General features: G+C 55.4%; 3 protein-coding genes across 3 annotated transcripts; 2 read left to right on the plus strand and 1 right to left on the minus strand.

Moving 5' to 3' along the window:
* Nucleotides 1–1,385: 1,385 nt before the first annotated feature.
* On the plus strand, nucleotides 1,386–3,110 carry BESB_015860 (uncharacterized protein; the record flags this gene model as incomplete). Its single annotated transcript, XM_029360301.1, has 1 exon — nucleotides 1,386–3,110. One exon carries the CDS (start codon nucleotides 1,386–1,388, stop codon nucleotides 3,108–3,110), a length of 1,725 nt encoding a protein of 574 aa, XP_029216277.1.
* A 3,162-nt stretch (nucleotides 3,111–6,272) lies between these two features.
* BESB_015870 (SNARE associated protein) lies at nucleotides 6,273–10,926 on the plus strand (the record flags this gene model as incomplete). Its single annotated transcript, XM_029360302.1, has 8 exons — nucleotides 6,273–6,923; nucleotides 7,458–7,544; nucleotides 7,777–7,822; nucleotides 8,407–8,615; nucleotides 8,920–8,995; nucleotides 9,447–9,506; nucleotides 10,077–10,138; nucleotides 10,777–10,926. 8 exons carry the CDS (start codon nucleotides 6,273–6,275, stop codon nucleotides 10,924–10,926), a joined length of 1,341 nt encoding a protein of 446 aa, XP_029216278.1.
* A 1,871-nt stretch (nucleotides 10,927–12,797) lies between these two features.
* BESB_015880 (uncharacterized protein) lies at nucleotides 12,798–26,741 on the minus strand (the record flags this gene model as incomplete). The annotated part of the gene is made up of 27 exons (XM_029360303.1): nucleotides 12,798–13,988; nucleotides 14,792–15,082; nucleotides 15,529–15,720; nucleotides 16,205–16,376; nucleotides 17,513–17,602; nucleotides 18,018–18,103; nucleotides 18,564–18,602; nucleotides 19,193–19,294; nucleotides 19,749–19,832; nucleotides 20,040–20,144; nucleotides 20,510–20,587; nucleotides 21,159–21,278; nucleotides 21,765–21,804; nucleotides 22,354–22,423; nucleotides 22,830–22,956; nucleotides 23,475–23,665; nucleotides 24,106–24,246; nucleotides 24,362–24,692; nucleotides 25,524–25,662; nucleotides 25,729–25,816; nucleotides 25,876–25,978; nucleotides 26,035–26,141; nucleotides 26,195–26,254; nucleotides 26,302–26,373; nucleotides 26,438–26,528; nucleotides 26,587–26,631; nucleotides 26,688–26,741. The coding sequence occupies 27 exons, from the start codon at nucleotides 26,739–26,741 to the stop codon at nucleotides 12,798–12,800; spliced, it is 4,209 nt and encodes a 1,402-aa protein (XP_029216279.1).
* Between the last annotated feature and the right edge of the window lie 283 nt (nucleotides 26,742–27,024).

The raw sequence follows: 27,024 nt of genomic DNA on the forward strand, positions 1-27,024 counted from the left end.
TGTGGCGAGAGTAATGAATTCTGTTTGCGCACTTCGGCGAAGGCAACGACCCCCCACTTCCCAGTTCTAGAAGATCCTGTCTGGGCTGCTGGCTGTGTGCTTGCTCTTCGTAGCCGGCCACCGATCGGTTGAAAACCTGGTCGAGAGCAGAGCGGATAACGGAACGCCAAAACTCATTGCGACTCTGACGAAGCAAACAACGACGCCGCTTCGTTGCAGGTGAAAGGGAGTCTCCGATGCAATATCGGAGTTAACCATTGATCGGAAGGTTGTAAGGGGCCTCAGGGCTTTGGCTGTCGCGGAGTGTCACCCAAAGTGCTCGGAAAGCAGCAAACCATGAAGGAGGGAGGAGGTGGAACCCTCTGTCCCTGGTCCGCAGCATTCGTAGCATTTGGGGCAAAGTAGGAGATTCAAAGAGAGATCTGAGCACAGATTGGGATTAGTATGCGCACTTTCGCAGGGGAGCTCGCTCGGCCGACCGGGACCAGCCCTCGGGTGCGCGAAGGGGTTGCAGCTCGGTTTGTTGAAGGACCCGCCATGCCTGTTCCCCGCCACCCGTGGCCAAACAAAGGCCCAGAGAACGCGACGGGATGGCCCGAGCGGACGAGAGCGGACATCTGTTTTCAAGGAGAGTGGCTTTTTGCGGACGCTGCCGTCCTGGAGAGGTGACGGCGACAGCGGCAGAGAACTGGTCCGCCTCTTTGCGGTGTATTTTGTGCTACGGCCCCATTCCACTTTCTGGATTCAACTCGGGGTCCACGTCGTGGCTCCGCTTATTGCACCCCTCGAATCCTTCTATCGGCTATAGTTTTTTCGCTGAATTTCCAAGAATCGTGGGAAGGTAATGCTGAGCTATAGGCTCGACAGACTCCACATGTGCGTCCTGTTGAGGTGTGTCGTGGCAATGAAACACCCCAACAGGACGCAGATGTGCTTCTTTTGAGGCCACACTTTTCACGCAGTCCACTCCCTGTCTAGAGCGTGTTGCTCGATCTGCTGGGGACGGCGGCACAGGGTGAAAGTTGACGAAATGCTAGAGCATTGCCAGACCAAGCGCTCTGCCGATGCCGAAGGTCTAAACGCTGTCGGGCAACGCATGCACTGCCGCACAAGATGACGTTAGAGTTGACGGCGTAGGAACTGGCCTACGCACCGACGAACGGCGTCGCCGTCACCGGAAGGCAGTCCAAGTGCTGCCGCAGTCCAAGTGCTGCCGCAATCGTGCAAGCTTCCAGCGCCTCGACCACATACGCCTCCCTTCACTGAGGAAAGCGTGTCCAAGGCCAGGGTGGCAACGCTGGTTGCCAGATACCTCAGCACACCTTGGCGGTCTCACAACTCCCCTGCCCTGTCGACTTCGACCTACTCCACTTCTTCAGGTCACGATGGCGAATGCGGCACCGCGTATGCGGCGCGCTGCCGTTGAGGTGCGCGAGGATCGGGCACGAATTTTCGAGAGCCGTGACGAAGTCAGCACGGAGGAGCAGGTTATGGGCGCAGTTGCTGATGCAATCGGCGGTCTCTCAGGTGCAAGGGCGGGGAGATCGCGGAGAGGCACGGTGCGGCGTCGACTCACGAAGGCGTCTCGCACGCTGTTTGTTTTCACGACGCTCGTGGCACTGAGCATTGCACTCCTTCGGTTCTCGTCGTGCATGCGTAAGCTCGCACTCGGCCGAGTTGTGCCCGAATTCGGTATCGGTGTAGGCCAGCAGGCGCGCCGCAGACTGGCTTCTGCAGACGGCGAGAAATCCCGAGAGGAAGACCTGGTCGAGGCGTGCAAGAGGCAGAGTGTGGAGGAAGCTGCAGCGCAGCGGGAGGTGCTCCTGGACTGGTACGTGGAGCCCCAGGCCAGCTCCCACGAGGAAAGTGGGATGCCTGAGGACGTTGCGCTGATGGAGGCTGTGATTGACTCGTCTCAGGCTTCTGAGGAGCAGCTGGAGGACCTGCGCGCCAAGGTGGAGAATGCTGAGTCCGGGCGTGCTTTTGGCAAGTCGCTCGGTGAGGGCGTGCACCAGTTTCGGGGTGTCGGAGGGGTGACCGTGGAACAGCTGACAGAGGGAGTTTCTGTGTCAGAGGACAGCCTCGACCTCGAATCGCCCGTCTCTAATAGCCGGGGAGAGTACTTCGCTCCTGAATCAAACGTCTGGTCATTTGCCGGTCTAGCCGGTGAACGGCCGGGACTGGAGATCGGCCCGGTGGGGACACGGTTCTGGGAGACCAAGTGCCGAGAGTGGCTACAGCAGAAAGTGGAGGAGGAAGCCAAGCGTCTTGCTATGATCCACTTGCACGTAAAGCACGTTCATGCGTCCGCTAGCGATGCGGCGCAGGGCAAGGAGAGGGAGGCACTTGTTCGCGAATGGTTCCCGGATGCGGAGGACAGGCGTGATACTGAGGAATATCTCACTGCGGTTTTCGGCAAAGAGGTGTTTGACGCGGTTGTGAGCGCACAATTTCTTGCTTCACCGGTTCTCAAGCAGTACGCCGCCGGTGTAGACCTAGTGGAGCGCCAGATTCTCTGGGGGTGTACAACGGCTGAATCTGTAGAGATGGAGACCGCAGACGCCGAAGAGCCCCAGGTGGAGTCCGAGCTCATGCTCCGCGAAGCATGGGAGCGTCGGCCTGACAGTTACACCTGGGACCAGGGTCCGTCTGACGAGTTGCTGCTGTGGCTGGGGGAGCGTGCTCTGAAGACGAAAGTGGAGGCGGAAGCGGAGAGTGCTGCTTCGTCGAGCGTCGCTGACTCGTCCACGCCTGCTGAGGCTGAGCATGCATTGCTGGGGGACCCGACGCCTTCGGGGTCGGCGGAGGAGGACGGTGCGCTCGGTCAGGGTGCTGCCGCTCCACCTCGCGGATCTTCAGAGGCTGGCGGAGAAAGGAGCCTTGCAAGCAGGGGGTTCGAGCTTGCGTTCTCGCTGGAGGAGGCTCGCATCCTCGAGGGACTGCTCCCCGATGCTCAGTCGTTGTTCACTGAAGCCTTCGGTAGGGAGGGGGGCGAGGACCTGACTGTGCAGCAAAAAGCTGCCAGTGCAAGGGTATCAGTTCTTAGTGCACTTGGAGATCGGGAGTTCGGCGAGGCTCTAACAAGACGCGCTGACCGCCGCACCCTGTAACAGAGGGGAAGTAACTGAGGGTTGGTAACTGGTTCACCTGAGCGGGACTCACTCACTGCCGGCGTTTAGGGTTGGTAATGTTAGGATCCCCTGCCTGTCGGACGCAATGAAAAGCGGCTGCTTAAGCAGAGCAGTCCTGAGTCGCTCACATGATTTATACGCGCAAGCATGTAAAATCCCGGTAGGAGTCTCCGGGCAGCGGGGGGCGCGCGGAGTGCGCATCGGTGTCGTTGCCTGGAAAGGTGACTAGTGTGTGGAGTCAGCGGCAAACTGTTGCGATATCCGGAGAGATGGCTCACTAAACCCAGCGTCGCACTGCCAGCTTCGTAGGACCGTAATCCGCATACGCAGACATCGAGCAGGACTTGAGAGTTGTGGGACAACGCGGGGATGTCTAGCGAGCGCCATCGCAGGAAGGACTTGCGATGACACCGACATCTTTGAAGACGCGACCTGAGTGCGGGTACCACTAAACTCTGAGGATGTGTCGTTTGTGCTGTGGTGTATTGTAAAACCAATGAAAACAATCCTGTTTTCACTCGCTGACTGTGTTCTGACAGAGCGACAGATCGCGTGAGAGGTCTCGGGCGCAGGCGCCGGGAGGCCAGTGTGGCTTCTCGTCAGCAGAGTATATTCAGCATTCGCTGCAGCGTAGCAGCCGTTCAGCACCTCGCACATTCTGGCGCATGAGCATGAGGGATCCCCGTGAATCTGTTCACGAGTAACAACTGTAGATTCGCTTCTCATGGACTGGCCCTGTCGAGTCTCGTAGCACCTCGCTACTGCACCAGAACCATTCTTTCCAGTTACGCGGTGTCCTTGCCCTTCCTTGACGTCGGTAAACGACACCGCTTCGTCTCTTTCTCACGAGATCTTGTGGCGTGCTGTAACTGCTACCATGGTCTTGGCGGGAATGGTGAGCTTCATTTCATGTACCCTACATGTTATGAGTAATCGGCACCTTTCCACATACCTTGAAGCGGCTCCATTCCAATATGTGACTCTGCCGCTAGAAATCAGGATGCGAACCAATTTTGGGCCGGAGAGGGGACGAAAGCGGCGAACAGGGCGCTTCCGAGTCCTCTCCGTGCCCACAGGCCACTGCAAGTCCCTGAGCCGTTTCCCGTAAACAGACGTCGGTTCAAGCCAACAGAAGGCCAGCATACTGGTCGCGCGAGGCCTTCATTGACGCGCACAGGCACCACTGTGTACATCAGTGAATACGCGAATGCAAAGAGCGGTGCCTGGATCGGTTCAAGCGACAGACGAGCCGAGAGGAGCTCTTAACCTGCCGAGAACCCGAATGAGAAACGCAAATCCACGCACTCCGCCTGTACAGGCATATATCAGGGTGCCTTGCGGTTCGTCGTTCTGCTTTCGCCTCGTCGGGGTGTTGGCAAAGGCAACGTGAATACCGACATACATGCGCTTGGTAGGGGCGGGGCGCGACAGGCAGACATCGTCGTCCGGCTTACGAACCCGAAGCATCTGTGTCTCTTTCCAGCCTCCAGTCACGGCTGCCCCCTCAGACCAAGAAGGTCGGCAGCTGCAACGCCAATAAGTCTCCAGGAAACAAAAAATAAATCATTCACTGCTTATACGCTGGCCGCTCGCGTGTAGCAGCGCCTGGCAAGCCTAAGAGCTGTATATATCTTCTGTCTTTGAAGGGGTGTCGGCACGCGACAACGCATGTGCGCGCACGAAGCTCGCTTGCGGTTCTAAACGACAGTGTGACGCGGCGGTCTTGCAAAGAAACCGAAATGTCTGTTGACGGCTTTCGGATTCCACTCTTCTTACTGCTTTCTCTGTCTTGCTTTCGCGTATTACTTGTGTCTGTCTGGACACGTGTCTTCGTTCTCGCGCCTCGTTCACCAAGGGAAGAGCCGGCCTCGCGCGGCAAGACTTCGCGGTGACTCAACAGGCTCGTTCCCTGCCCCCGTCCGTCAGTGCAGTGCTGTTTCTTCTTTGACGGTCTTTCCTCGAATACGCGAGATTTTGGAGTCCTGCCTCGTTTTGCGTGGTCCTGTCATTGTCGGCCTTCGAGAGGAACATTTTTCCGGCGACTGGCTCTGAGAAAGTTCCACGACACTGGACTGAATGCCTTTGGCAGCTGACGGAGCGCGAGGCAACTTTCTTGCCGTTTCGCTCGTTTGCATGTCTCCCTGTTTTTCTTCTGAACAACGAATGCATGAGTAAACGACCTTCTCAGAGACTGAAGAGACGTTGCCAAGCTCTGCTCGCGACCACGGTTTGCCGGCATCGGGAAACTGGTGCCATGCACCGGGCATCGACGAGCGCGACTTGCAGCGGCGGCTCGCGATGTTTTTTCTGCAAAGGGAAGCAGCGGCCTTAGGTCTTTTCGCTTTGATTTCTTCCCTTCTGTCATTTCAAGCGTCCATTATCGTCGTGTTCGAAGCGGATTCGAATGCAAGAGCCCGCACTCGTCTCCTTTCGTCAAGGCGGCACGACAGGTAAAGCAACGTGACCACGTCGCTCAGCGGCCAGCCTCGTCCGTCTCTCCTTTTTTGCGTCTCGGCTTCACCCTCTCCAGGTCTTCTCGCTCCTCTATTTTTCCGTCGCCTCCTCGCTTCCTTCTCTCCGAGGCCTCGGGTTTCGTCCAGGAGCGCTCACCCGCCTTCGGCGCGCGGCGCCTCTCGCGGCTTCCAAAGTGTTGATGTACAACAGACGCTCTCCTTGTTCCACTACCTAACCATAATCTATTGTTCCAGATATTAAGGAATGTACGCTTATGCTGATTCGTCTTTCCTCTGCGATCTTCCTGGCTTTTTCGGCCTCTCCCGTTCTCCGTCGAGCCTTCTTCTCCGTCCGGGCTAAAGTCTTCTCCACAGCTTTTGTATTCGCTGGCTGGCGCCCGTTTGTCTTTGCGACAGGCTTGAGTCACTCGCCTTGCCCCCTCCCTCTGTGTTCCGTTGGGTCTTTGCGGTTTCTTCAGCGGCTTCTTCGCGAAGTTTGGGTTCAACCTCTTTTGCTGGCTGTTGCGTCCCTCGCCCTCTCCTCCGTTGAGGCGGCCTTTTCCAGGCGAGAGAGGCTCCATCCACCATTCCTCTCCATCCCCTTTTTTAGGCTGTGTGCTTTCCGCGGTCTGGGGCCTCGTGACGCTCTGCGCATCCGCCGGCTTCCCGCAGTCCCCTGCGAGCTGAGATGGCGCACTGGGAGCCCTCTGCGGGGGCCTGCCGCTCCCGGCCGCCTTCCGCGGGCGAGCACTCTGCCTCTCCCGACCGCAAGCGACCAGCGCGCGTCGCGCCAGAAACGGACTCTGCGTCTCCCTCAGCCTCGCGTTCCACTCCTCTCTATGGGGGGCGCGACGCCCGCGACTCCCGCCGGCCTCCTTGCCTGGCAGCGCCCGCTGAGCCGCCACCGCCTGAGGCGGCAGTCTCTGCGTGCGCGTCTTCCGCGCTCAAGTCGGTTTTCCCAGCGTGCCCGTTTTCGTCCCTCTGTGTGCGGGACGAAGGCGCCGCGCCTGCGCCGTCTGAGGTCGGTTGCGCCTCGACTCCGCTGCTGGGAAACCCCGACCTGGGCGCGGAAGGCGCGCTGAACGCGGACGGACGCGCCGGCGCCTCCTACCCGCCTCGGCTCACGTCTTCGCCCTCGTGGCATGCGCTGCTGGCCGCGAGAGCGGAGTCTGTTGGTGCGCGGGATGCGGACGGAGATGACGCGAACACGGACTTTATCCTCTTTCGGTTCTTCATCATCGCAAAGATCCTCGTCGCCATCCTCTGCGCCGTCCTCGCCGTGTCCGTCGCGACGCACCTCGCGGCTGTGGGGGAGACGCTCAAGATCCTTCTCGGCAAGGTAGGCGATGGCGCTGAAGGGCGGGAGGAAGGCGCCTGAGGGGCGCCTGCGAAAAAGGATACGGATGAGGAGATGTGAATGCTACATCGAACCACACGAAGAGGAGCTCGCGCCGGGAGACAGAGGAGTGGCACCAGCGAGACGGGCATGAGAGAGCCGCCGCCGGGAGGGGGGAGTTGGGGGGGGACGGGCGCCCAGGGGCTGCGGAATGGCGATTGCAGAGGAAGACGAGAGAGAACGGACGTGCCTGCGCATGTCTTTCTTCACTTCTTTCAGCGAAAGAAAATACAGTTCCGTGAGGAACTGTATTTTCTTTCGCTGACCCTAGCTCGCGGAGGCCATCTTTGTCGCGCAAGCCCTCTGGCGGTTTTCTGTTTTCTCTTCGGCTGCCCTGTCGGAACGCACTGCGCTGTTCCACTCGTGTCCCTTCAGATCGCTCCGCCTCGAGCGTCTTCCCGTTGTCTTCGCCTACCCACCTGCATCGCCTCGTGTGTGTTTGCGGTTTCTGTTCATGAAACGGGTCTGCTCTGCCAGATTCAAGCGCTCGGACCCTACAGCCCCGTCGCCTTCGTCGTGGCGTACGTGCTGCTGGTGATGGTGCTCGTCCCGGCAGAAGTTCTCGTAAGTCCTCCACACAGCAGAAAGAGAAAAATCGATCCGTCGAGCAGGTGTCCTGCCCCTTCGCAAGAGAGTGAGGCCAGTCCGGCCTCGTACGTCGACGTGCCGAGAGACTGCGCCTGAAGAAGAGGAGACGGAGACTCAGAGAACGCCCATATGTCGCCTCTTCGCGCCAAGGGAGTGGGCTCAATTTGCTCGCTCGGAGGTGCGGCGACTCGGTGTTTCCATTTTTCAGAATGTCGCCGGCGGTCTCATTTTCGTTCGCCTCTATGGGTACCTCGGTGAGTCGCGGGGCGAAGGGAGTCTGCCACGCGGACAGGCTGCAGCGGGGCTTCTCCTTGCAAATCCAGCTGTATGTGTAAATCGTAAACAGATCCAGTTATAGAGGTATAAATGCCGCAGCTGTGCGCGCCTCCTGGTTCCCTTGACTGACGTTCACGGTGCATTCGGGGATCTCTCCGCTGTCTGTGCGCCTCGCTTTGCTTCTGTATCGCGGTTTGCGTCTCTGTAGCCTTGCGTAGTTGAACAGCTCTATTTACATCGGGCGCCGAGTAGGTTTTCGTGCTTGAGAGCGCGGGATGGGGCCCGGGGCGTCCCTGCGCGCGCAGACTCGCACACGCCGCCCCTGCCCTCTTACTCTAGAGCCACAGGCGTATCATCAGTTTCCGCATGCAGAGACCCTTTTTCTTGGAAGCCGTCCCAAATTGGTCTCCCACCCCCCCCCCCCCCCCCCCTCGTGTGTGGTGTGGACTAGAAGCGGCGCGGGGGTGGAGGGAGGGGGGAGAGAGAGCGGGGGAGTCAGCCCGATCCCGTTGTGAGGCCAGGCACTTACGTCTATGGAAGGTGTCTTATGTTTCTTTTTCAGTTGGCCTCCCACTTGCAGTCTGCAGCAGCATGGCTGCGTTGCTGCTCTCCGGAGTCTTTTGTTTCCTTCTGAGTCGCCACGTCTTCGCGAAGCGTATTGACGCGTTTTTCGCGGGCAGCGACGTCTACTACGCGTTCCAACTCGCCGTCGAGGAGGGAGGAACATTCTTCGTTGCGCTCATTCGTCTCTCTCCAGTGCTGCCATACTCTGTAAGCTCGCGAACGAATCCGACGCGTAGTCAAACACATGCGCGCCTACACATACCCACACGCCTGTGTATGCATACGCATACACATCCATACACATACACGTCTACATCAATACATAAGGACAGAAGGGCAGACGGACATCTACGTGGTGTGGCGTCGGCAGGAGCGCTGTGGCTGGGCTCGTGCGCTCGTCAAAGTCAGCAAGCCACTGCCTACTTTTGTGTTTATAAAAACGTGCATGTATGGTGATCCGTGAGGAAGATGCCGACTTGCGAGATGTTTTTCTGTGCATGTCCCCCTGCAGGTGACGAGCTACCTCTTTGGATTGACCGCCCTCAGCGTCCCACAGCTCGTCGTCGGCTCTCTCTCCAGCGCGCCTCGTGAGTCAAGAGTGCGTTGCTCTGTGTCTGAGCTGGAAGTGCGGCGGCCCCTTCATGCGGCTGCCGTCTACGTCGATATTTCAGGGGCTTGCAAGCGTGGGTTCTGCGTGTGCTGGCTGCGCGGAGGTGTGCCACAGACTTGCGGGAAGCACGCGCTGCGGCATGCGCATGCGAGTGAATGTTCTCTCCCGTCCCAGAACACATGGAGCGAAGGCTCGCGCGTGTGCGCCGGCTCTGCAGGAAATGGATGATCTCACCGAGGACTCATCCAAGATTTCGCACACTGTATAGTTGGAGAGTTCCGTGGTGGGATGTCGGGCTATATGTACGTATGAATACATGTATATATATGTATTTGCAGTCTCGCAGGAGTGTTGGACGTGTGGACGAACTCTGCCGTGCGTGTGTGCAGCGCAGGTGACGCTGTCTGTGTGTTTCTCCTTTTGTTCAGTTGTCTTCGTGTTCAACTGCGTCGGCGCCGCTCTGAGAGACATCGATGAGATTGACTTCGGTATGCCTCGATACATCCAGTTCGGAGTGCTGCGCCTAGACTGTAGATATTTGGGAGAGCTTGCAAGCGAGAGATCTCTTCGAGTGCGGCGCTTTATTCCTGCAGACTCGTCTGTGCATGAAGGCGGGATCCACACGCTCTTCAGGAGCAACTTGTTTGCATCTCGATTATTCGTTTCCTGTGATCCCCGCCCGCGCCGACAGCAAAGTTCCGGATGCATGCACGCGGAAGTCAGCGTTGAAAGGACCGGGTCCAGGCGCCAGGCTACGAGGGAGGGGCGGTCGCCTTGCCAGAGTCCCGAACGGACGCCTCTGCCGGCCGGGTGCCTTACAAAATAAGACGCAGGCGTGTCGGCTGCCTTGCGGGCGTGGCTGCAGCTCCGGAAGTGCTCGGATGCTCACCTAGAAAGGCGTGTGTGACTGTTGTGTGACACAGCGACAGACTCTGACGCGACTGAGTTCTTGGTTAAGACTGCCGGCCTTGGCTTCCATTGACTCCGCATATTTGCGAGCGTGTGTGTGCGGGAGCAGCCGTGGAAGTTTTCGTTTTTCTGTGGTTGCGCGGCTGCAGGGCATTTCCGCTTGAGCTGGGAAAAGACTGCCATGGCGCTCTTCGGCCTCGCCACAGCAGGGGTACGAACTGAGGAGGCGCGCCTTGCCCGCACACCTGAGGAGAGACAGAGATCTGTGTTTGCGTCTCTGCTTCGTTGCGCGGGCACAACGGAGTTGAAGCACGCACATGTTTCTGTCTGAGTGTATACACAACAGTGCATGCACACTCTTGTGGAGCGGATGCCCGAGTGCGCCACACATTTTGGGTTGCGTGCGGAAGGTCGTTTCGTTGGCAACTGGACTGGAGTATCGGGTCGCGTCCGGGTTTACAAAAGATGACTCCCCATCTGCCTCCATTCACGAATGCACTCTGTCCCAGTCGCAGTTTTACGCTCCGCTTGCTGAATGCTTTGCAGTGCCCTATTTGTCGCTGTTCGTGTCTCTCCTAAGTGCTCACGTCTCTCAGATACATATATACATCTGCAGGCATTCACGCGTACACATATACATGCTTTCAGGCGTACACATATACATGCATTCAGCTATGATTCCATTTATGTATGCATTCAGATGTATATGACTATCTGTGTATTTAGATTACCTCCCTGTAGGTGTCTGCATGCGCATGCATTCGTGCGTGGCGAGGCGAGCGCCGCGCGGCAGAGGCAGAGCTCGTGTTGCTCACTGAAGGCAGCATTTGCGGGTGTCGTTTCCTTCAGGCATCAATTTTCTACATCAGTTACTTGACGCGCAGAAAGCTGGAACAAGCCACCGAGGCCCTCGCGATGCGCGGGCCTGTGCGGGGGCCTCTGCGGCTCGTCTCGCCCTCCGTCGTCGTCCGCATTGAAGACGAGCGCGGCCAGAACTGAACAGGGGATCGGCGTTTTCCAGCGGTCTCCCGCTTGAGGCTCGCGAGAGAAACGTGAGCAGTCCTCGGTACAAGAGGCTCGATGCAACCAGCAGAGGGGCGACGCGCTGGAGGGGCCGACCGCCGGGGGGCCGCAGCGGGCTCGGCAGAGGCCCAGCATCTTGCGTTGAAAACAACGCAGCCCGCCAGGACGACCGGAGGACAGGCAGGAGAGCAGACGGGCGCAGCTCCGAAAATGCGCCGCGCCGAGGTCGTTCACTCCGCGAGAGGGAAAGAAGACAATTTCCCTCTGCACTTGTTGGCAGTTTGTGTGTGTACGGCAGTTGTTTTCGTGGTTTCGTTGTGGCTCCTAGTGGCTCTGTTCTGCGGAGAAGGCCGCATGACGCAAGGTTGAGTTTCACTTCGCGCGATCTGCGAGTAGGGCAGGGGGCACGTGGCTGCCGCGCCCTTGCGTGAACTGCGCAAGCCTTCGAGAAATATATGTAGTGCGTGGAGGCATCCGCGCTCTGCAGCCGAGCCGTATGCAGCTGTCTTTCTAACATAAGTCCCGACCCGCTGATGCGTCTGCTGTGCCTGCTTCCTGCAGCCAAGCGACTCTGGTCGGTGCGTGGCTGGGGAGTGTACATTCATTTTTGTCTTCTGGATTTGTTCACGAGCAGGTGTACGTCTTCGCTGCTGATCCACCAAGCGAGGACGAGCTGGGCTCGGCGGCGCTGCTTGCGCCTGCATTCCAGGGAACACGTTTTGGGTTCTTGCCAAAGGAGCGAGGAAGCGCTCTCGGGATGGTCAGTGCCCATCTGACCAAGCATGCACACAGGTCTTCATCCGCCATGTGGCGGCCTTTTTCGAAGACCATCGAACGGCGTGTTTTTGTTCGTTGCGCTTGGAGAAACCCTTCAGAGACCGACTGGAGGGGCTACCTGTTTCCAGTGATGAGCCGTTATGATGCTCCGCAGTTTTTTAGTTATCAGATGATTCCGCTCTCCATAACATGTATTTACGTGCGATCCCAGAGAGCTCAAATAAAGTCCTTTCTCCGCCACCAGATGTATATATATATATATGTATAGTAAGTATATATATATATATATGTACGCGCAGGCATTTCTTCGCCGGCGAAACCACGGTGGTGCATATATACTTTTCACATCTCTCAGCACATTCCGATTAGGATCGGGATATGCATGTCTGTGCGCACAGGGGTGCGACCTTGTATCCCGTCGTAGAAAGCACACTTCTAGAATACAACCTATAAAAGGTAATATAGAGTGTGATGCAGAGAATCGATTTAATGTTTCATCAGATACACAGTATCCACCGTGTTACAAGAGAAAAGTGACTGGTCGATACCGTGCGAAGGCAAACACACGGTAGGGCGGAAGGAAAAGACCGCCTGCCAGGAGGTGAACTGCATTACAGATTCGCCTGTCTCTTGGGACTAAGCCATGAACGGCATCCGAGGAGGCGTGAATGTGACCGACGAAGACGGCCTAAGCGCAGCCCTCTCAGAATCTGCGGCAGGAAGGAAATGTCACCACCTAGTTGTATCTATCTTGTAAAAAAGTACTTCCAGGCAGTGTCATTCGAAAATATGTTCTCGCCCTCCTCAGATAATCCAAGTCGAATATGAGAGTCAGGCGTCTCTACCGGGCGCTCATATGTCTAGCGAGACGCTCACCTGATTTTTGACTCCCGGTCTTTTCAGACAGGCGTACGTTACTCACACATTCATGCGAATAAGAGGCAAAACGTGATTTGGCATTCATGCATCGACACGTGCACATCGACGAGGCCTGAAGGAAAGCCCTCTGCGGTTTCCTAACTATTCATGCCAAGCGGTGACGAGGAATCTGTGTGCTGACTCTGAGCTCTTCATCCCATCTCGCCAAGCTGCAGTGTATTTCCCGTGTTCTGCGGGTCTTCATCGTTATGAACCAAGACGGAAAACACTGCCTCCACCTGGATTTGCGTGTTTACTTCACTTCCATTTGTCTCATTTTCTTTTCCGCTCTCTGAACCTTCTGTGTGCGCTGCCTCGCCGGCTCGCCCGCACTGAGGGGAGTCGCGAGAAGCCGCGACCAGCGGACACGCCAACGAGGGAGAAAAAAGACTCTGAGATTCCAGATCGTCTGCCGTTCCCTTCCCTGCCCCCCCGCCTCCTCTCGTTTCTTTGGGAGGCGGCGACGGCCAAGAGGCTTCAAGTCTCTCCCGCGCTCCCCCAGCGTCATCACCTTCAACGTCATCATCGTCTTCGCTGCCCTCGCGCCTCGTGTCGATAGCTACCTCGACGGCGCGACCGCCTTCGGCTTTTTCTCGTGTGAAGAGACGAGACCCTTTCGACCTGGGCAACGTCACGGACCCCGGACTCGTTTTGTTCAGCGGGCTCGTGCCCACGCATTTTGCCTTCCGTGCGATCTTTCCGCGCTCCTCTACTTCCCCGTTTCGCTCTCCAGCCCTTCTGCTTTCCGTCGCTCGCGCATCGCCTTCCTCAAGTCCCTCGTCCCAACGCCTCTTGTTTCTCCTTGCCGCTGCCTCCCTCCCCGCCTGCCTCGCTGTGTGGGCGTCGTCTCCGCCTCCGCAGCTTTCCAACCCCCTGTCGCTCGCTTGCGCATGCGCTGTCTGTGCCTCGCACGCGCTCTCCGCTTCCCCTCGCATGGTTTCCTCTGTGACAGGCGCGGCGACCTGGAAGCACGCTCGCGTTCGCACCTCGGAAGACGCGGAGGGTTTCCGGAGGTCACGCAAGGTTGGGCTGCTGCGGGAGCAGGTGCCGCGCTCGACGAGCGAAACGACTTCTTTTACACCGCCTTCGAAAGAGAGAAACCCTCGCGGGCCTCCCGGCGGGTTCGCGTCGGCCACTGCAACTGGCGAAAGGCAGCCAGCCACAGTTGTCTTTCGATGCACCGCCGAGCGAATGTCTGACGGCAGCAGACTCGACAGAAACTCGAGCGGATCTCCGCCTCCGCTGTCCGTCCCCTGAGACCACTCTTGCAGGCTCCGGAGGAAACGAGCGTTGTCGGGGGAGCGGGCGACGCCGGGCGAGAAGTCCACAGTCGCCGCAATCGTCTACAAAACAAAACAGAGAGCATGGAGTCCTCAGGTTGTGCTAGTCAAGTGCCCTTCTCCTCGCGCAGGGGGAGAGAGAGAGTTAACAAAGCAGAAAGAGCGGGACTGAGACGACATAACGTGAGGTGGAGAGACTTCCGAGCAAGCTCACTAACAACTTTGGAATACACACGGCAGCTGTGAACGGTTTACCAACATATATGCAGATGCACAGGGAGTCCACATTTCCTCTTTTTCTGTCCCCCTTTGTCTATGCGTGCGTTTATATATATAAAAATATACACGTATGTATATATATACGCGCGAATGCGAACCGAACTTGCTATTCTGTTCTGTCTCCCGTGGTAAACAGTCAACGAATGGCGGATGAAGCATTCATATGTTATGCAGAAAAAGGCTCTCTCCTAGGACTGCTGAAGACTGAGCCTGCCTTTCTGCTCTTCTGACTTTTCGCGCTCTGCGGATTCGCTTTTCTGTGACCTCCAGTCCCTGTCGTTCAGTCGGGTCTGCCCCTCCGCGTCACATTGGCCGCTCCCGTCAAAATTCGCGCGAAAGTAGCTGCTTCTCCATACACCAAACAAGCGCTATTCTACACACGAAAAAAAGCTTTGCACATCTCGTTGCTTCACCCGCCATCTCTCTCGTTCATCTTGCTCGCCCCTAATTCCATCAAGACGCTATCGCCTTGTGCGGATGCGATTTGATGAAGCTCCATCCGTTCTTTGTATGCATGCAGACGTGATGTAAAGATACTGTTTTGCATTCCGTGTGCGTCCCTTCTCGCTGCGTCGGCGTCGGCGTACCGCTCTCAGCTGCGTCTGGAGTTTTTCGGGGAAATCGATGGCAGCTCCGAAATTCGTCAGTTGGCCACGCCGTCTTCGTTTATGTGGCACTGTCCCCTCGAGATCGGGTGTCTCTTCGGGCGCGGTCGTGGAGCCCAGCAAGCCTAGCGAGATGGGCGGGAACAGAATCTCAGGATTCAATTCTGCTGGCAAGGCGCGGTACACTGGATTTGTTCGGTGATACTTATCTACGAACATGTGCTGCGCCTGGTAGTATGTCATTCTCTCCCAAAAGGTTTTCTCCTTTTCAGGCTGCACGCACCACGCAGAGAGACAGCGAGAAACCAAAGGGTTCTATAGAGACGTCCCGCTGCGCCCTTTTCATCCCCGCATTCCCCATCCGCTTTGCCATCGGTCTTCGTTTACCCTTATCTCTTTTCAGCGTGGCCATGCGCCGAGGTAACCCGCAGGCGAACGCGCAAACCCTAAACCCTATCCGTGCACCGGTCTCTGCGTGCAGCCGCTGCGCCGCGTGTGTCGAACTGCCTGCCGCCTGTCGGCTGCAGAAGCGCTGCGCCTCTCTGCCCCCTGCCGCGCTACTGAGAGACTCGCCTTATCCGCAAAAGCGTCCCACACACGTAGAGAAATAGATTATATATATACACACCCACTGGTTCACGCGTATTCAGGTGCACGGACGTGGAGAGGCGCATCGTGCGTCCAAATGTGCATCTGCTTCCACTTGGAGGCGGTCGCACCTGGCAGAAGTGCGTCAGAAAAAGTTTCTGAGCGAGCCGACCGGGCAGCACGAGGAAGAAGAGGGCGACGCCCAAGCCGGCGAGCATGACAATCTGAATTGTCAGGTGGAGGGACGAGTCGAAGGACGGGACGAGGAGGTACGCCCCCACGAGGGGCACACACAGCATGAAGAACCGCGCAAGGCGCAGCGCCTGGGGATCCGGAGAGGCCAAAAAACCCCCCAAAGCCACACATGCAACAAAATACAACAGTCTCCACAGTTGCGCGTGAACGCTTCGTGCACGCGATACTCCCATGTACACATATCCATATATATATATATATATATTTGTCTGTGTGTATACGCGCATTCGTATACATATATACACAGCTATATATATAGATAGATATATATAGAGACATATAGATATATATAAATCTAGAGACGCATTTACAGGCAACGCGTGTCCGGGTCTCTCTTTCCCAAGTGCGGTAGAAACGTTCTGAGTTTGCAGCGTTTTTTACCGCGATTTACCCGCGCACAGTCTCGCGCGCAAGTGCAAACGGAAGCTGGAGGCTGGCGTTTGTTGTTCGCCGGTCACTACAGATTTCACGCGCTTGCAACGTGCGTGTGTGTGTGTGGCCCCGGTCGCCTCGAGTGTCGGCGTGCGGCCGTCCCGTCCCCCTCCGTCTCACAGTCTCAGGCAAGAGCGCGGACTGCAGATAGGGTCGTTTGCATCTGCGCAGAAGCATGTATTTGTACGTCCAGTAGTAAATGCTCCACATGAACAGGCCCAGGAACACGCCGATCGGCGCGAGGGGCAGGTACATCACCGTCAGAGCGAAGGACTTGAGCACCGTCGCCAGTCTGGAAGAAACAAACACGCGCAAAGGCACCCGAATTCCCGGGAACTAGATACGACTTTTATAGGGATGCCCGCGTCCTTGACACGTGTGCACAAGGCGAAAAGGTAGCGAGGCGAAATCGACAGCAAGAAACAAACACATTCTGAGAAGGAGTCCCGCCTAGCCGCGCCGAGAGAGTAAACCGGCCGACGGAGGGGGCTGGCATGCAGACTCTCGTGGACGAAGAAGCTCTGAATAGACGACGCGTCATGCTACGAGGATCTGCGAAGGGCGCGCGAGGTGCTCACCTCGAAGGCGTGTAGAAAAGGGGGCCTTCGTAGAGTCTGTTGTACTCAGCTTGTCCCATGCGCGTCGTGCGCGGATTCACGAAGAACCGGACGCACCTGTCATACTTGCACACCCGCACGCGTGCACTCGGCGTCGCCTGCCTCTCAGAAAAACCGAAAAAGGCGTGAATCGGCGACTCGCGCGGCACCGACGCAGCACAGCGCTCCCGCACATGCGTCGCCGCAGGCCTCGGCCTGCATTAGGGCGAGGGCGGACGCGAAGGCATCGGTGCGGCGTGAGCGTGGAGATCCTGGGGCCGAAACGTTGAATTTCTCAAAAAAGCAGCACGAACGGCACTGCCTGAGTGTGGAGATTCTGATGCCTGCACAAAGCTGCGAGGGCGCTCCGCCGAGAGCATCCTGTTTGCGTGCACATACTTATTTGCATGCGCGCAGAAACTTTCATAGCCGTTTGCAACTGCATAGGAGAGAGATGTGCATGGAGGTGCATATTCTAGAGAGCCCACGACGGCCGCGCAGACGCAACAAGTAAAGAGCCAGCGTAGAAATCAACGTGCGTCGTCGTTGTCACTCGGGGTGCATTCAAGTAAGGCAATCTCCGGTTACCAATTTTAAGCCCACGCTGAATATATATATGTATGTATATTAACAGATGTCCGCATGCAGCTATTCAGTCAGAGAAGACAGGGCGACGCCGCCGGTCGTGCGCGTGCGGCGACGACGGGAGAGTCGGCGCATGAACGTAAAAATGAGACGCCAGAAACGACACCGGAAAACCGTATCATGAACGGTCGGAGAAGATCTGGACGAAGGGGGGGTGAAATGTGAGTAGACCGCGCTTACCAGCCACTGACAAGGAAGCGCGGTCACTATGGGCTCCATTAGCATGCAGCAGAGCAGCTTGAGAAAAATACTTTCTACCATGCCGCCTCTCACATACCTGAAGACAGTCGCCGAGAAGCACAAAGAGATCAAGTGGAAGAGTTCACGCCCATCCCCTGTCAGATATATATGTAATAGGCAGATATATATGTATGTATTTGTATGTATATATGCGTTTGCATATACGTGTATATTTATATGTAGCTCAGTATAGTTTCGTGACCTGGAGTTGTCTCCGTTACACTTTGTGTTGGAGTACGTGCGCTCTTTTGTTCTAAAGTCTGGAGGGCCTTCGTGCAAGCATGTAAAGCTATATTTTGAAATAAGTGTGTGCAGGTACGCCTTTCAAAAAAAAACTGGAGCAGCGGCGCAGACGCCGCCGCGATGGAGTCACGAATAGTGTATATGCGCGCTGAGATCGGGCCTTTATGAACGGCTGGAGAGGGCAAGGCTCGCCCGGAAAGCTCTCCTACCACCACTCTGGTTGATTCAGCACGAAGATGTACTTGACTGCGGTATTGAGAGTGAAAACGACAGTCAGCTTCAACAGCGAAGACGCCTGGAAATATCAGATACGCATAACGTCCTGAGAAGTCCCGGAAAAAAGGGCACCTTCACGCGCCCATGCATGTTTGGAGACGTCTTTGGTGACGCCTGCCCTCAAAATATGGCTTGGCGACCTAAGTACGCATCTGGATAGGAGTGTATTTTGAGATGTTTGTATGTATGTATTTATGTATGTACGTTTGTATGCATGTACGTGTGTATGTATGTATGTATGTATGTATGTATGTATGTATGTATGTATGTATGTATGTATGTATGTATGTATGTATGTATGTATGTATGTATGTATGCACCTGTGCTTACAGAAATGTTTGGGGTCGGCGGTCAGGCTTGGACGCCTCTCCCCTCGGTGCACACGACATGCATGGTGCATTCCTCGCGCTTCGCGGGTTCGCTGGTTTCCTGAGAAGACTTTACCGGCCTCTGCAACTGTGACGCGAGAAGCATCTCACCTCGCTGCCTGTGACGGTTTGATGCCGCTCGTACTGGGACTGCATGCCAAAGAACAGCGAGCGCATTCTCTCGCAAAAACAGGCGGTTGTTCCTCTTTCTATGTCCAGGAGCCCGCGGTCCCGGAAGCTCTGCTCTCATGCATACTCCAGATCGAAAAAGGATACGGTGTCCGCGTTGTTATGGAGGCAGAGTGCACTCGTCTTGCGGCGCTTGACGGCGATCGCCGACGGCCGTCCCTGGCTTTCCCCCTTTCTCTTTCTGCAAGGCTCCCGCGACAGGAACTCCCGCGTAAGTGATGAGAGGTCGTGCTAAGACCTGGCGACCATGGATGGGGTCAGCCTCGTCTGCAGCGAAACGTGCGTATGGACAGCTGGCTGTTCACTTCCGTGTGCTGGTGCTGCCTAACGCGGCTTTCGCGCTCGTTTCCCCAAGTGATTTTCGCTGGGAGACAACCTTGAGCTTGACAACAGGCGGCATGGCAGAAAGCAAGGAGGCGGGGGGCGGCGGCTCAGGCGCGCATTTGCGGTGCAGCGTAGGGCTCGCGGCATTCTTCGAGAGCACTCCACGGGAGAGTCCGGTTTTGGCTGCAGACGAGGCGGCTATTCGATTTAGGGGGACTATGGCTCACCATGCTGTCGAGCACCCAGCCAACTGCGCCGTTGACAAGCGTCGTCATTACACTCGGAGCGAACGAGAGAAGCAGGAAGCCAAAGTGCGCCTGGACGTCCAGCTGAAGATAGGAGACAGACAAGATTTTGCAAGAGCGTGCCGAGAAAGGAAAAGTGCGCCTGAGGGTCCGCGTCACTGCGCTTTCTGACGTGGACGTGGCGCTTCGACCGAGAGCTCACATCCCAAAGAGGTTGGGGAAAGACGCTGCCCTCTGGCCTGCGCGGTGACACACGAAAGGCGTCGCTTGTAGACAGAAACGCGTTACCCGTGCCTGCGCTACCGTGTGCATGCATTCATACATATTCCTATCTATTTGTGATGTGCGTCTGAATACAAGCCTGCAAATAGAATGAATTACGTTTGTACAGAGTTTTTATCCGGAGCGCCCTGCGCGACGAGGCGACCGCAAAACTCTCTGTGGAATACATAGAACTGCTTCCCACTTCTCGTTCGCTGTGTGCGAGCCCCCGATGTGCTGATGTTATCCCAAGCCGGACTCCGAAACCTAAACGTACTGGATCTGCGAGAGCTTCACGAATTCGTGAGAGGTCGATTTTCTCAATGAGATTTTCGATGGGCCTGAACCACTCGAGACCAGTCTGTCGCGAAGAGGCGGCGACACAAAAACAGAAAATTGCAGACGGTTCGTTCTTTCCGGAGCCGTGAGCCAGGAGAATGCCGCGGCCTTCTCTGGAAAGCTGTCGCAACACGTTGTATGCTATGAAGCCTTTGCAGCGGAACGACGCTTATTGCTGGCAAGCCCCAGGACGTGCGTCAAGTCTACGCTGCGAAATTCCTTAGCTTACGCCTCGATAGTTTTCGTTGTGAATACGAACATTCAGCGAGAGCAGAACAACGTCGATTGTGAGCGCGACAACCCAAATCACGGCGCCTATCCCAATCGTCGCCACCTACGCCGCACAGACAAATGGACAGCGCGCGAATCCGGACTCGAGGGTTTTTCGTTTTCACTCCCGTTCTTTCAGCGCACACGTTTATATTTGATCAGAGATGATTCGAAGGGTGTTCAATGTTGGCGTGCCGTCAGGCTCTGTTTGCACATATGTGTAAGTTCTTAGCTAGAAGATAGAGCTCGATTTGCAGCGGAGTACGAGCGCCGTCACATGTGCCGGTATCCCTGAAGAGCACCAGTGCTGTCGCCATGACTCGAAATGCAAAACGCCGGCCAGGTGCATGCCTGACAGAGTTCCTTCGTTTCACGGTATAGTGAAACAACAACGCTTCGCCTGGGTTTAGAAGTGTGAGTGAACCTTACCTTGGCTAACACGCGGCGGGAGCTGCTGTATGCGAGATTTTCCCATTGGATGTCTGACGGATTCGGGGCTCTCTGAACCTGGAAAAGAAACCCCACTCCAGCTTTGTCCACGTAAAACTTGCTGCTGCGGGCGTGGCTCTGGATGTCATCGCTAGATGCAGCGAATACAGAAAATGTGCGAAGGGCAGGCGCGGGAGACGGCTCCCGATGCCACACTCCAGCGTTTTTCGGGAACAAGTGAAACAGTGGACTCACTACAAAGTACTGCACCTGAATGGTACCTTGATGACTGGCGCGCCATACTCGTCAAAGCAAGGGAACGGCTTTCGGAAAAACGCATGTGCTTCGCTATTGGATGCTGAACATGTGAAGTTTCTCGGATTTCGCGTTGTTTGGTAGAGGGAAATCGATGCACAGCAACACGGTAAAGGCAAGTGGACGCAAACCAACACGCCGTCTATGGATGCCATGCATGCGCTCTCTGCTGCTAGCGGAGTAGACTGTGTGGGAAATCTATTCACGTGTTCGTTGTATGCAAAGAAAACCGCACTTGGCTAGATCGCAGAAACAACCGACTGCCGCATGTTTCGTAACTCCCCTTGACAAACGTGTTTTTGTTGAATTTCAGTGGGGGTACCGTGTGACTCACGACCAGAGGATACTTGTCGCGAAACAGAGCGTGCTTTGAGTTGAACGCGCCGAGGCCAAAGAGGCGCTTGAGGCAACCCTGCCAGGACTCCTTCCAGTGTCTCACACACTCTCTCTGCTCCTGGAAAGAAACTCAATTCGCGTGGCATCGCGCCGCGAGCGTGCTTTCGGGGAAGTCGTGCAACGCGAGGCCTTCTTACTTGCCCGTCTTGAACGCATACATATATATATATATATATATATATATAGATATATGCTGTCGTTTTCACGTACAAAAACTGCCTACCCATGTGCAAGTATCCCCACACTGAAGTGCAAATGCGTGCGTGTCAGAACCAAATGCCGGCGCATACGTGCATATAAATGCACATCCGTAGGACGATCGGGTTTATGCGTGTGCACGTATGGCCTCTTGGCGCCGAATACGCCAAACACAGAATATTTTCATGTGCATCCTGTTACGCGTTTATCTTTGTAGGTTGTGTGATTTCCTTGCACGGTGAGAGCTTCAACGGCCTCGTTTTGGTGGGTGGGGGTAAGCAAATACGTGTATCGAGTGAGGGAAGTCGGCAGTCGACTGGCAGTTTCTGTGGGGTTTGTCGCCTACAAGCTGGTAGCGAAAGAGAACGACCGCGAATCCTGTTGCCCTACAGGCGAGAAAGAGAGAAATCAACAGGACTCAGCACAAGAACGAGACACGTAAACAAAATCCGCTCTCCCATTTTACCGGGCGGAGCTGCGGGGCGAAGGCTGCGGCCTCGACAACCGGTGTACCTTACCGCGGCGATCGAATCTCCTCGCCGCATCCGCCAACGTGATTGTCTTGAGGTGTAAAAAACCGGACGATGCGTGATGGACAATATCATGCCTCGAAGGGACTGTTCATAGCAGCTGCAGCTGCCTTTTGTCAGCGTCGACGCCCTTCCAGTTACTTTCATCGCAGCAAGAAGCGTCCAGTCACGCGCAGTTGGTTCAAATACACTCTGCCGCCGCCTACGGAAGGGGTGAAGGAACTCTACCACGACAGCGGAGAGTGAGAATTGCCCACGCTGCAGGCGAGCGTGGCCGATTCTCACTGTGCTCTGCTTTCAAACAGGTAATGCTTTTGAGCTGGTGGACGTTTTTATGTCTACGTACAAATTTACGTTTATTCCGCTTGTAAGTCATGCAGGGCGTGGGGGGGTCGGGATGCTCACCGGAGGTGCATCGCTTCAAGGCTTTTGAATTTCTCTTCCAGCCTCGTCAGTTGTTCGCGCAGGTGCTTCTCTTCCTGAGTAGTCGAGGGTTACAGGAACTCATGACGAAGACGTACGTGCAGTAAAACTGGCATATATGTGAAATGAAGCTAACTCGAGCCCCCTGAACCGGTGCGTGACCCGGCATGATCTTCGCACGAGGCGCATGCGGCATCGTTTTGTGTGACGCAACCTGTGTAACTCATGCGGCACCTAGGTGCGTTTCCACCAGCATGTGTGCCTGCGTATTCTATCCGTTCCGTGTTTCGGACTGCCTTTATGTCGTAGGCCTAACGGAAAGCCTAATATCTCCCTTATGGACTGTGGCAAGACGTGAAAAACTGTTACTCTCGGGCTATGCTTCGGTCTGCTTCAGGGTTGAGCGTGCTGCGGGAGAAGTACCCATGAGGCCCTTCCTCTCGGCAGCAAACACCCACCCGTTTCTTGATTTAGTGCAGCGGCAATAACATGAATTTCCGTTGGTATCGACCTCACCCTCGCTTGCTTCAGCTGGTGAATTGCAGCACCAGCTCTGGCGTCTTTCCACGCCATGCGTTGCTCGTGCTGCAGCCAGCGAGAAACACGAGGTGCGTCAAAGACATGAGCCGTTTCTTCCCTTGCAAGAAACGTCAGCCTGATCGAGTGAGACCAGGCCGTTACTTATGGTCCTGATGGATAACGAGTCCTGAATTGCGGCAGGGAGGAGGCCCCTGCGGACGCGCTGTGCCGCTGCATCGATCTCCGGTGCGACGATGCGACTGTCGTGTGTCCGACACAGACGCGCGTTAAGTGCCACAGTAGCAGCGGTCAGGAGATAGATATGAGGAACTCCGCTAGCTTGTGATCAGTGAACCGCACCTCTCACGGTAGCCTTATCCACCTCCGTGAGGGAACAAGGTCAGTTCAAGGGTGACGATCAAGTTGAGGAGACGGCAGGCTGTAGGTACTGTGGACAAGAAGCGGTATACATATCCGGCTTGCCTGTCTGGATTGGGTCCACGTGTGTAATGATCATGCGTTTGGAGGAGCGGGAGGGTGGGGGAAGGCGTAACTGTTTGGTTTCGCCGCGGTGCGAGGCCTACGAAATCCTGCGGTTTTCCGGTGCGTCTCAGCTTTTTCTGGAGATAGCTCTGCCTCTTGGCGTACTCGTAGTACTGGCAGACGTCGAAGCCAATAACAACTTTGACGATCGATGCCTCCTTATTTCCTGGCAAGGCGTTCGTCTCAAAAAACTGTGCAATTTCATCTTCGTCTACTGCATCCTTGGGCAGCCCTGAAACAGCTACGGCGAAGCTATCAGGCCGTATTACTTCGTCCGTTGACGTCTTCGAGATTAGTTGCTGAATCAGGGAAGAGAGGGAGATTGCTCGACGAGGGAGAGATACTCGCTTGAACCTGAGGCACAGTGGCCGTCTTCAGTCAGACGTCATCCTGCGAGTGGCGCCCTGCTTGCTGCTGCCGTTGTCCAGAGCGCAGGTGGGCGACGACGTGAAGCTTACCTGGCGCCGACTGAAGTGGGGAAAGAGGGCCACGGAGAATACTATCGTGATGAAGACCATGGAAACCGGAAGTAAGGAGGAGCGGGCCCCGTCGTTAAGACAGCCTGCTGTCCCCAGGACTGCGCAGGGAAAGCCACAGAATACCGTCAAGCGAATGAGCCCATATACGCGCGGTTTGTCCACAGTGGGTCGGCGACGGCCGTCTTCATCTTACCGAGGGTGTAAACGGAGCAGCTTGGCGAAGACTCGTGAGACCAGAAGTTGTAGACACCGAAGAGGACGGGCGACAGAAAAATGCACTGAGACGCCGAGAGGACAAAAAGCATCTTCAAAAAGTCGAAGAAGAGGGGAAATCCTGAAATGGGAAAACAGCCCTCGCAGACAAAGCATCTGGATTTGTGCGAAGGCAAGAATTCGGTGCAAGAGCTTTGCGGAAGCGAAAAACGTTTGTCCTCGCCAAGGCAACCTACCGCATCCTAAGTCGCCAAGCTCTTGCGGACTGCAACAGAGGCTGTATTGCCCGCATTTTGGGTATCCCGAAGCAGTAAAAAGCTGGGATATGTCGCCTGTATCGTGCAAGTCGACGATGAGTTGAGTATCAATTTTCCTGACTTTGCTGTATTTGCCGTGTTCTTTCGCTTCGTCAACATTCACCCCGAAAAGGGGATCCACCTCAGATTCTTTTTTCCCTCCCGAATCAAATCCATATTCCGTCGTAGGATGCCGCAGTTTCTGTCTGAGGAGGCTGTTTACATCGCTTGGTTTCTTATTCCACATGTTGAAAATCATCCAAGGATGAACCTTTGCCGATTGTATTTATGAAACGTGATTAGTTCACCTAGCCAACACGACCCGGTTGTTTGGGAATAACCTCCCTATCTAAGGGATTGGTGTGTGCAACAATGACACAGTCGGTCCGAAGTCGAAACAAGGACACCGCATAGTGCGCCAGCGACGTGGGTGCGCTATCCAGGCTTTAGACTTTGCTGTCCACCTAATTAGTTAGCAAGTCGTTTACTAACGCTCAGCCGAGAAAGCGCGCGTCTTGCCCTGCCCCTATATGACGCTGTATGGAACAGCCCTGGTGAGATGACTTGGCTCGGAACTACACCGGTAGATTTCTGAGAAGGTGCTGGACTATGTTAAAGGACAAAGAAGCATGGAGACTGCTAGAGAGCTGGGTTAGTTGTACTGAAAGTAAATGGCTGCGAAGAGGGAGAAATATTTTTTTTTCGTTGGCTCAGCGAAGTGAACGCGCCCGCACTCGCGACTTTACGCCTACTCGATGTGGGCGCATCGACACGACCAACTACCCCCTTTCACTTTTGTACACGGAGAGGAAACGAGCCATTCGTTGCGGAAAAGAGCGTATATGGCAGAGACGGTCCAATATGGCTGTCAGTGCGAGAAACGTAGTTAATACCATCAAATCTAGCACTTCGAGAGAACTGTCTGCCCACCACTCAATCGCAACAGGTCACGTACTCACGTTGCCTAATCGTGGAGCCTAGGGAATTTCACTCCACTGCCCGGCGGGCCTCCAACCGGCAGTAGCCAAAGCAGGGGGTTATAACCCTGAAATCATGCTCATTATTCTAGTGATCCGCGACAGTCTACACAAGGTCAACCCACCATAACTTCTTTATTGTTCCTGAACACACCTAAGTCCCAGTCAAGGCCTGGGCCGCCGCGACGTTTCTCGCAATATTCCACGGTCGACGAATTGATCGACAGCAGGTACGAGTGGAATATGAAGAAGCTTCCAACAATCCTGCATCATTCCAGTCAAGCATGCTTTGGCAGTCGCAGTGTTGGATGCCAGTGTGCGTCTTCCTACACGAGTACACAAAGGCTAAGGACGGTTCCCATGATAATGAAGTACGCGGTCTCAAAGGGAATATTAGGGTCAGTGAACGCGGCCGAGACTGAGCAGAACGATTGCTGGCAGAGCCGTGTTCCTTGTCGATCTCGGATGGCGGCTTACCGGTAGGAATCATCGTTGCAGCGGCAAATGATAGGGTGACAGTGGTATACAATAGTGTTAGGTAGAAAAACTTGTAGTTGAAGTAGCCGATATCGTTTGCTACCTGACGGTCCAGAACCCTGTAGTCACCGTTCGCCGAAAGAAGTTTATGAGCCATACCCATGGGCAATAATGATCCAGTTTTAGGGTACACTTGCCGGTATGCCGGCTGTGGTGGGTCCTATCCGGTTTGTAGTGAGAACATTTGTGGCAGTAGCGAAGAGTTCCTATAGGAAAATCCTTGCTACGGTCGCTTCAAGGGAACCGTAACGTCACATACCATCACGCTTTCTCTCAACAATCTCTTCCGCGTTAGGCCTCGCCTTCCATTCCTCCGTCTCTTCACGAGGGATACATGACGACATTTCGAGTCAAAAAAAAAAGTACCTGGCACTGATCCGGCTGGGGTCACGCATGCCTTGTAGAGAGACCAAAACATCAAAACCGCCAGAACATGGCCTGTAAGGCGACCCATTCATCAGCCTGACGATATCGGCTGACCGCCGAAATTATGGACGCTTACTGACAACTAGATGCCCGAATCCTCTGGTCCTTGCGTCCTCATCCCGAAACTCTGGTGGAACTTCTATTTGAAGGAGGGGAAAGCAGTTGTACTGAGGGGCAGTATCTTTGAAGAACAAGGTATCACTATGAATATGTTACCACACTTACCACAACATAGATTGAATAGAGAATCACACCAATGAGTAGGACCACCTGCACAGCACGAATTCACAATCTAACGCGGATGCCCCTCGTGCAGTCTGACGTACAACGACGGGCAGGAAGCGCGCCACCCGCTGGCCTCCTCGCTCTTGCTTCCACATCTTGACAACTCAGCTAAAAGGGCTTCCGACAGTTCAGCTGTAGGAGCCAACCGTGACAGGTAGAAGACTCTAGCAATGTGCAACAAATGATGTGTAGTTCTCTTCGACTGCATCCTAGGGGGTGTACAGACTGTGTGTCCGCGTGCTGTCGCATTCGAGTGTCTGCTATTTCCAAGAAAAAAGAGTAAGCAAAGATAATTCATCCCCTTTACCGCAACTGAACGAGGAACATTCCTTGTCGTTCCTTGTTCAAACTGACGATGCATTACTGTGCCCACAATGC

The sequence above is a fragment of the Besnoitia besnoiti genome, chromosome X (assembly GCF_002563875.1).
Source record: "Besnoitia besnoiti strain Bb-Ger1 chromosome X, whole genome shotgun sequence".
NCBI classification, from domain to species: Eukaryota; Apicomplexa; class Conoidasida; order Eucoccidiorida; family Sarcocystidae; genus Besnoitia; species Besnoitia besnoiti.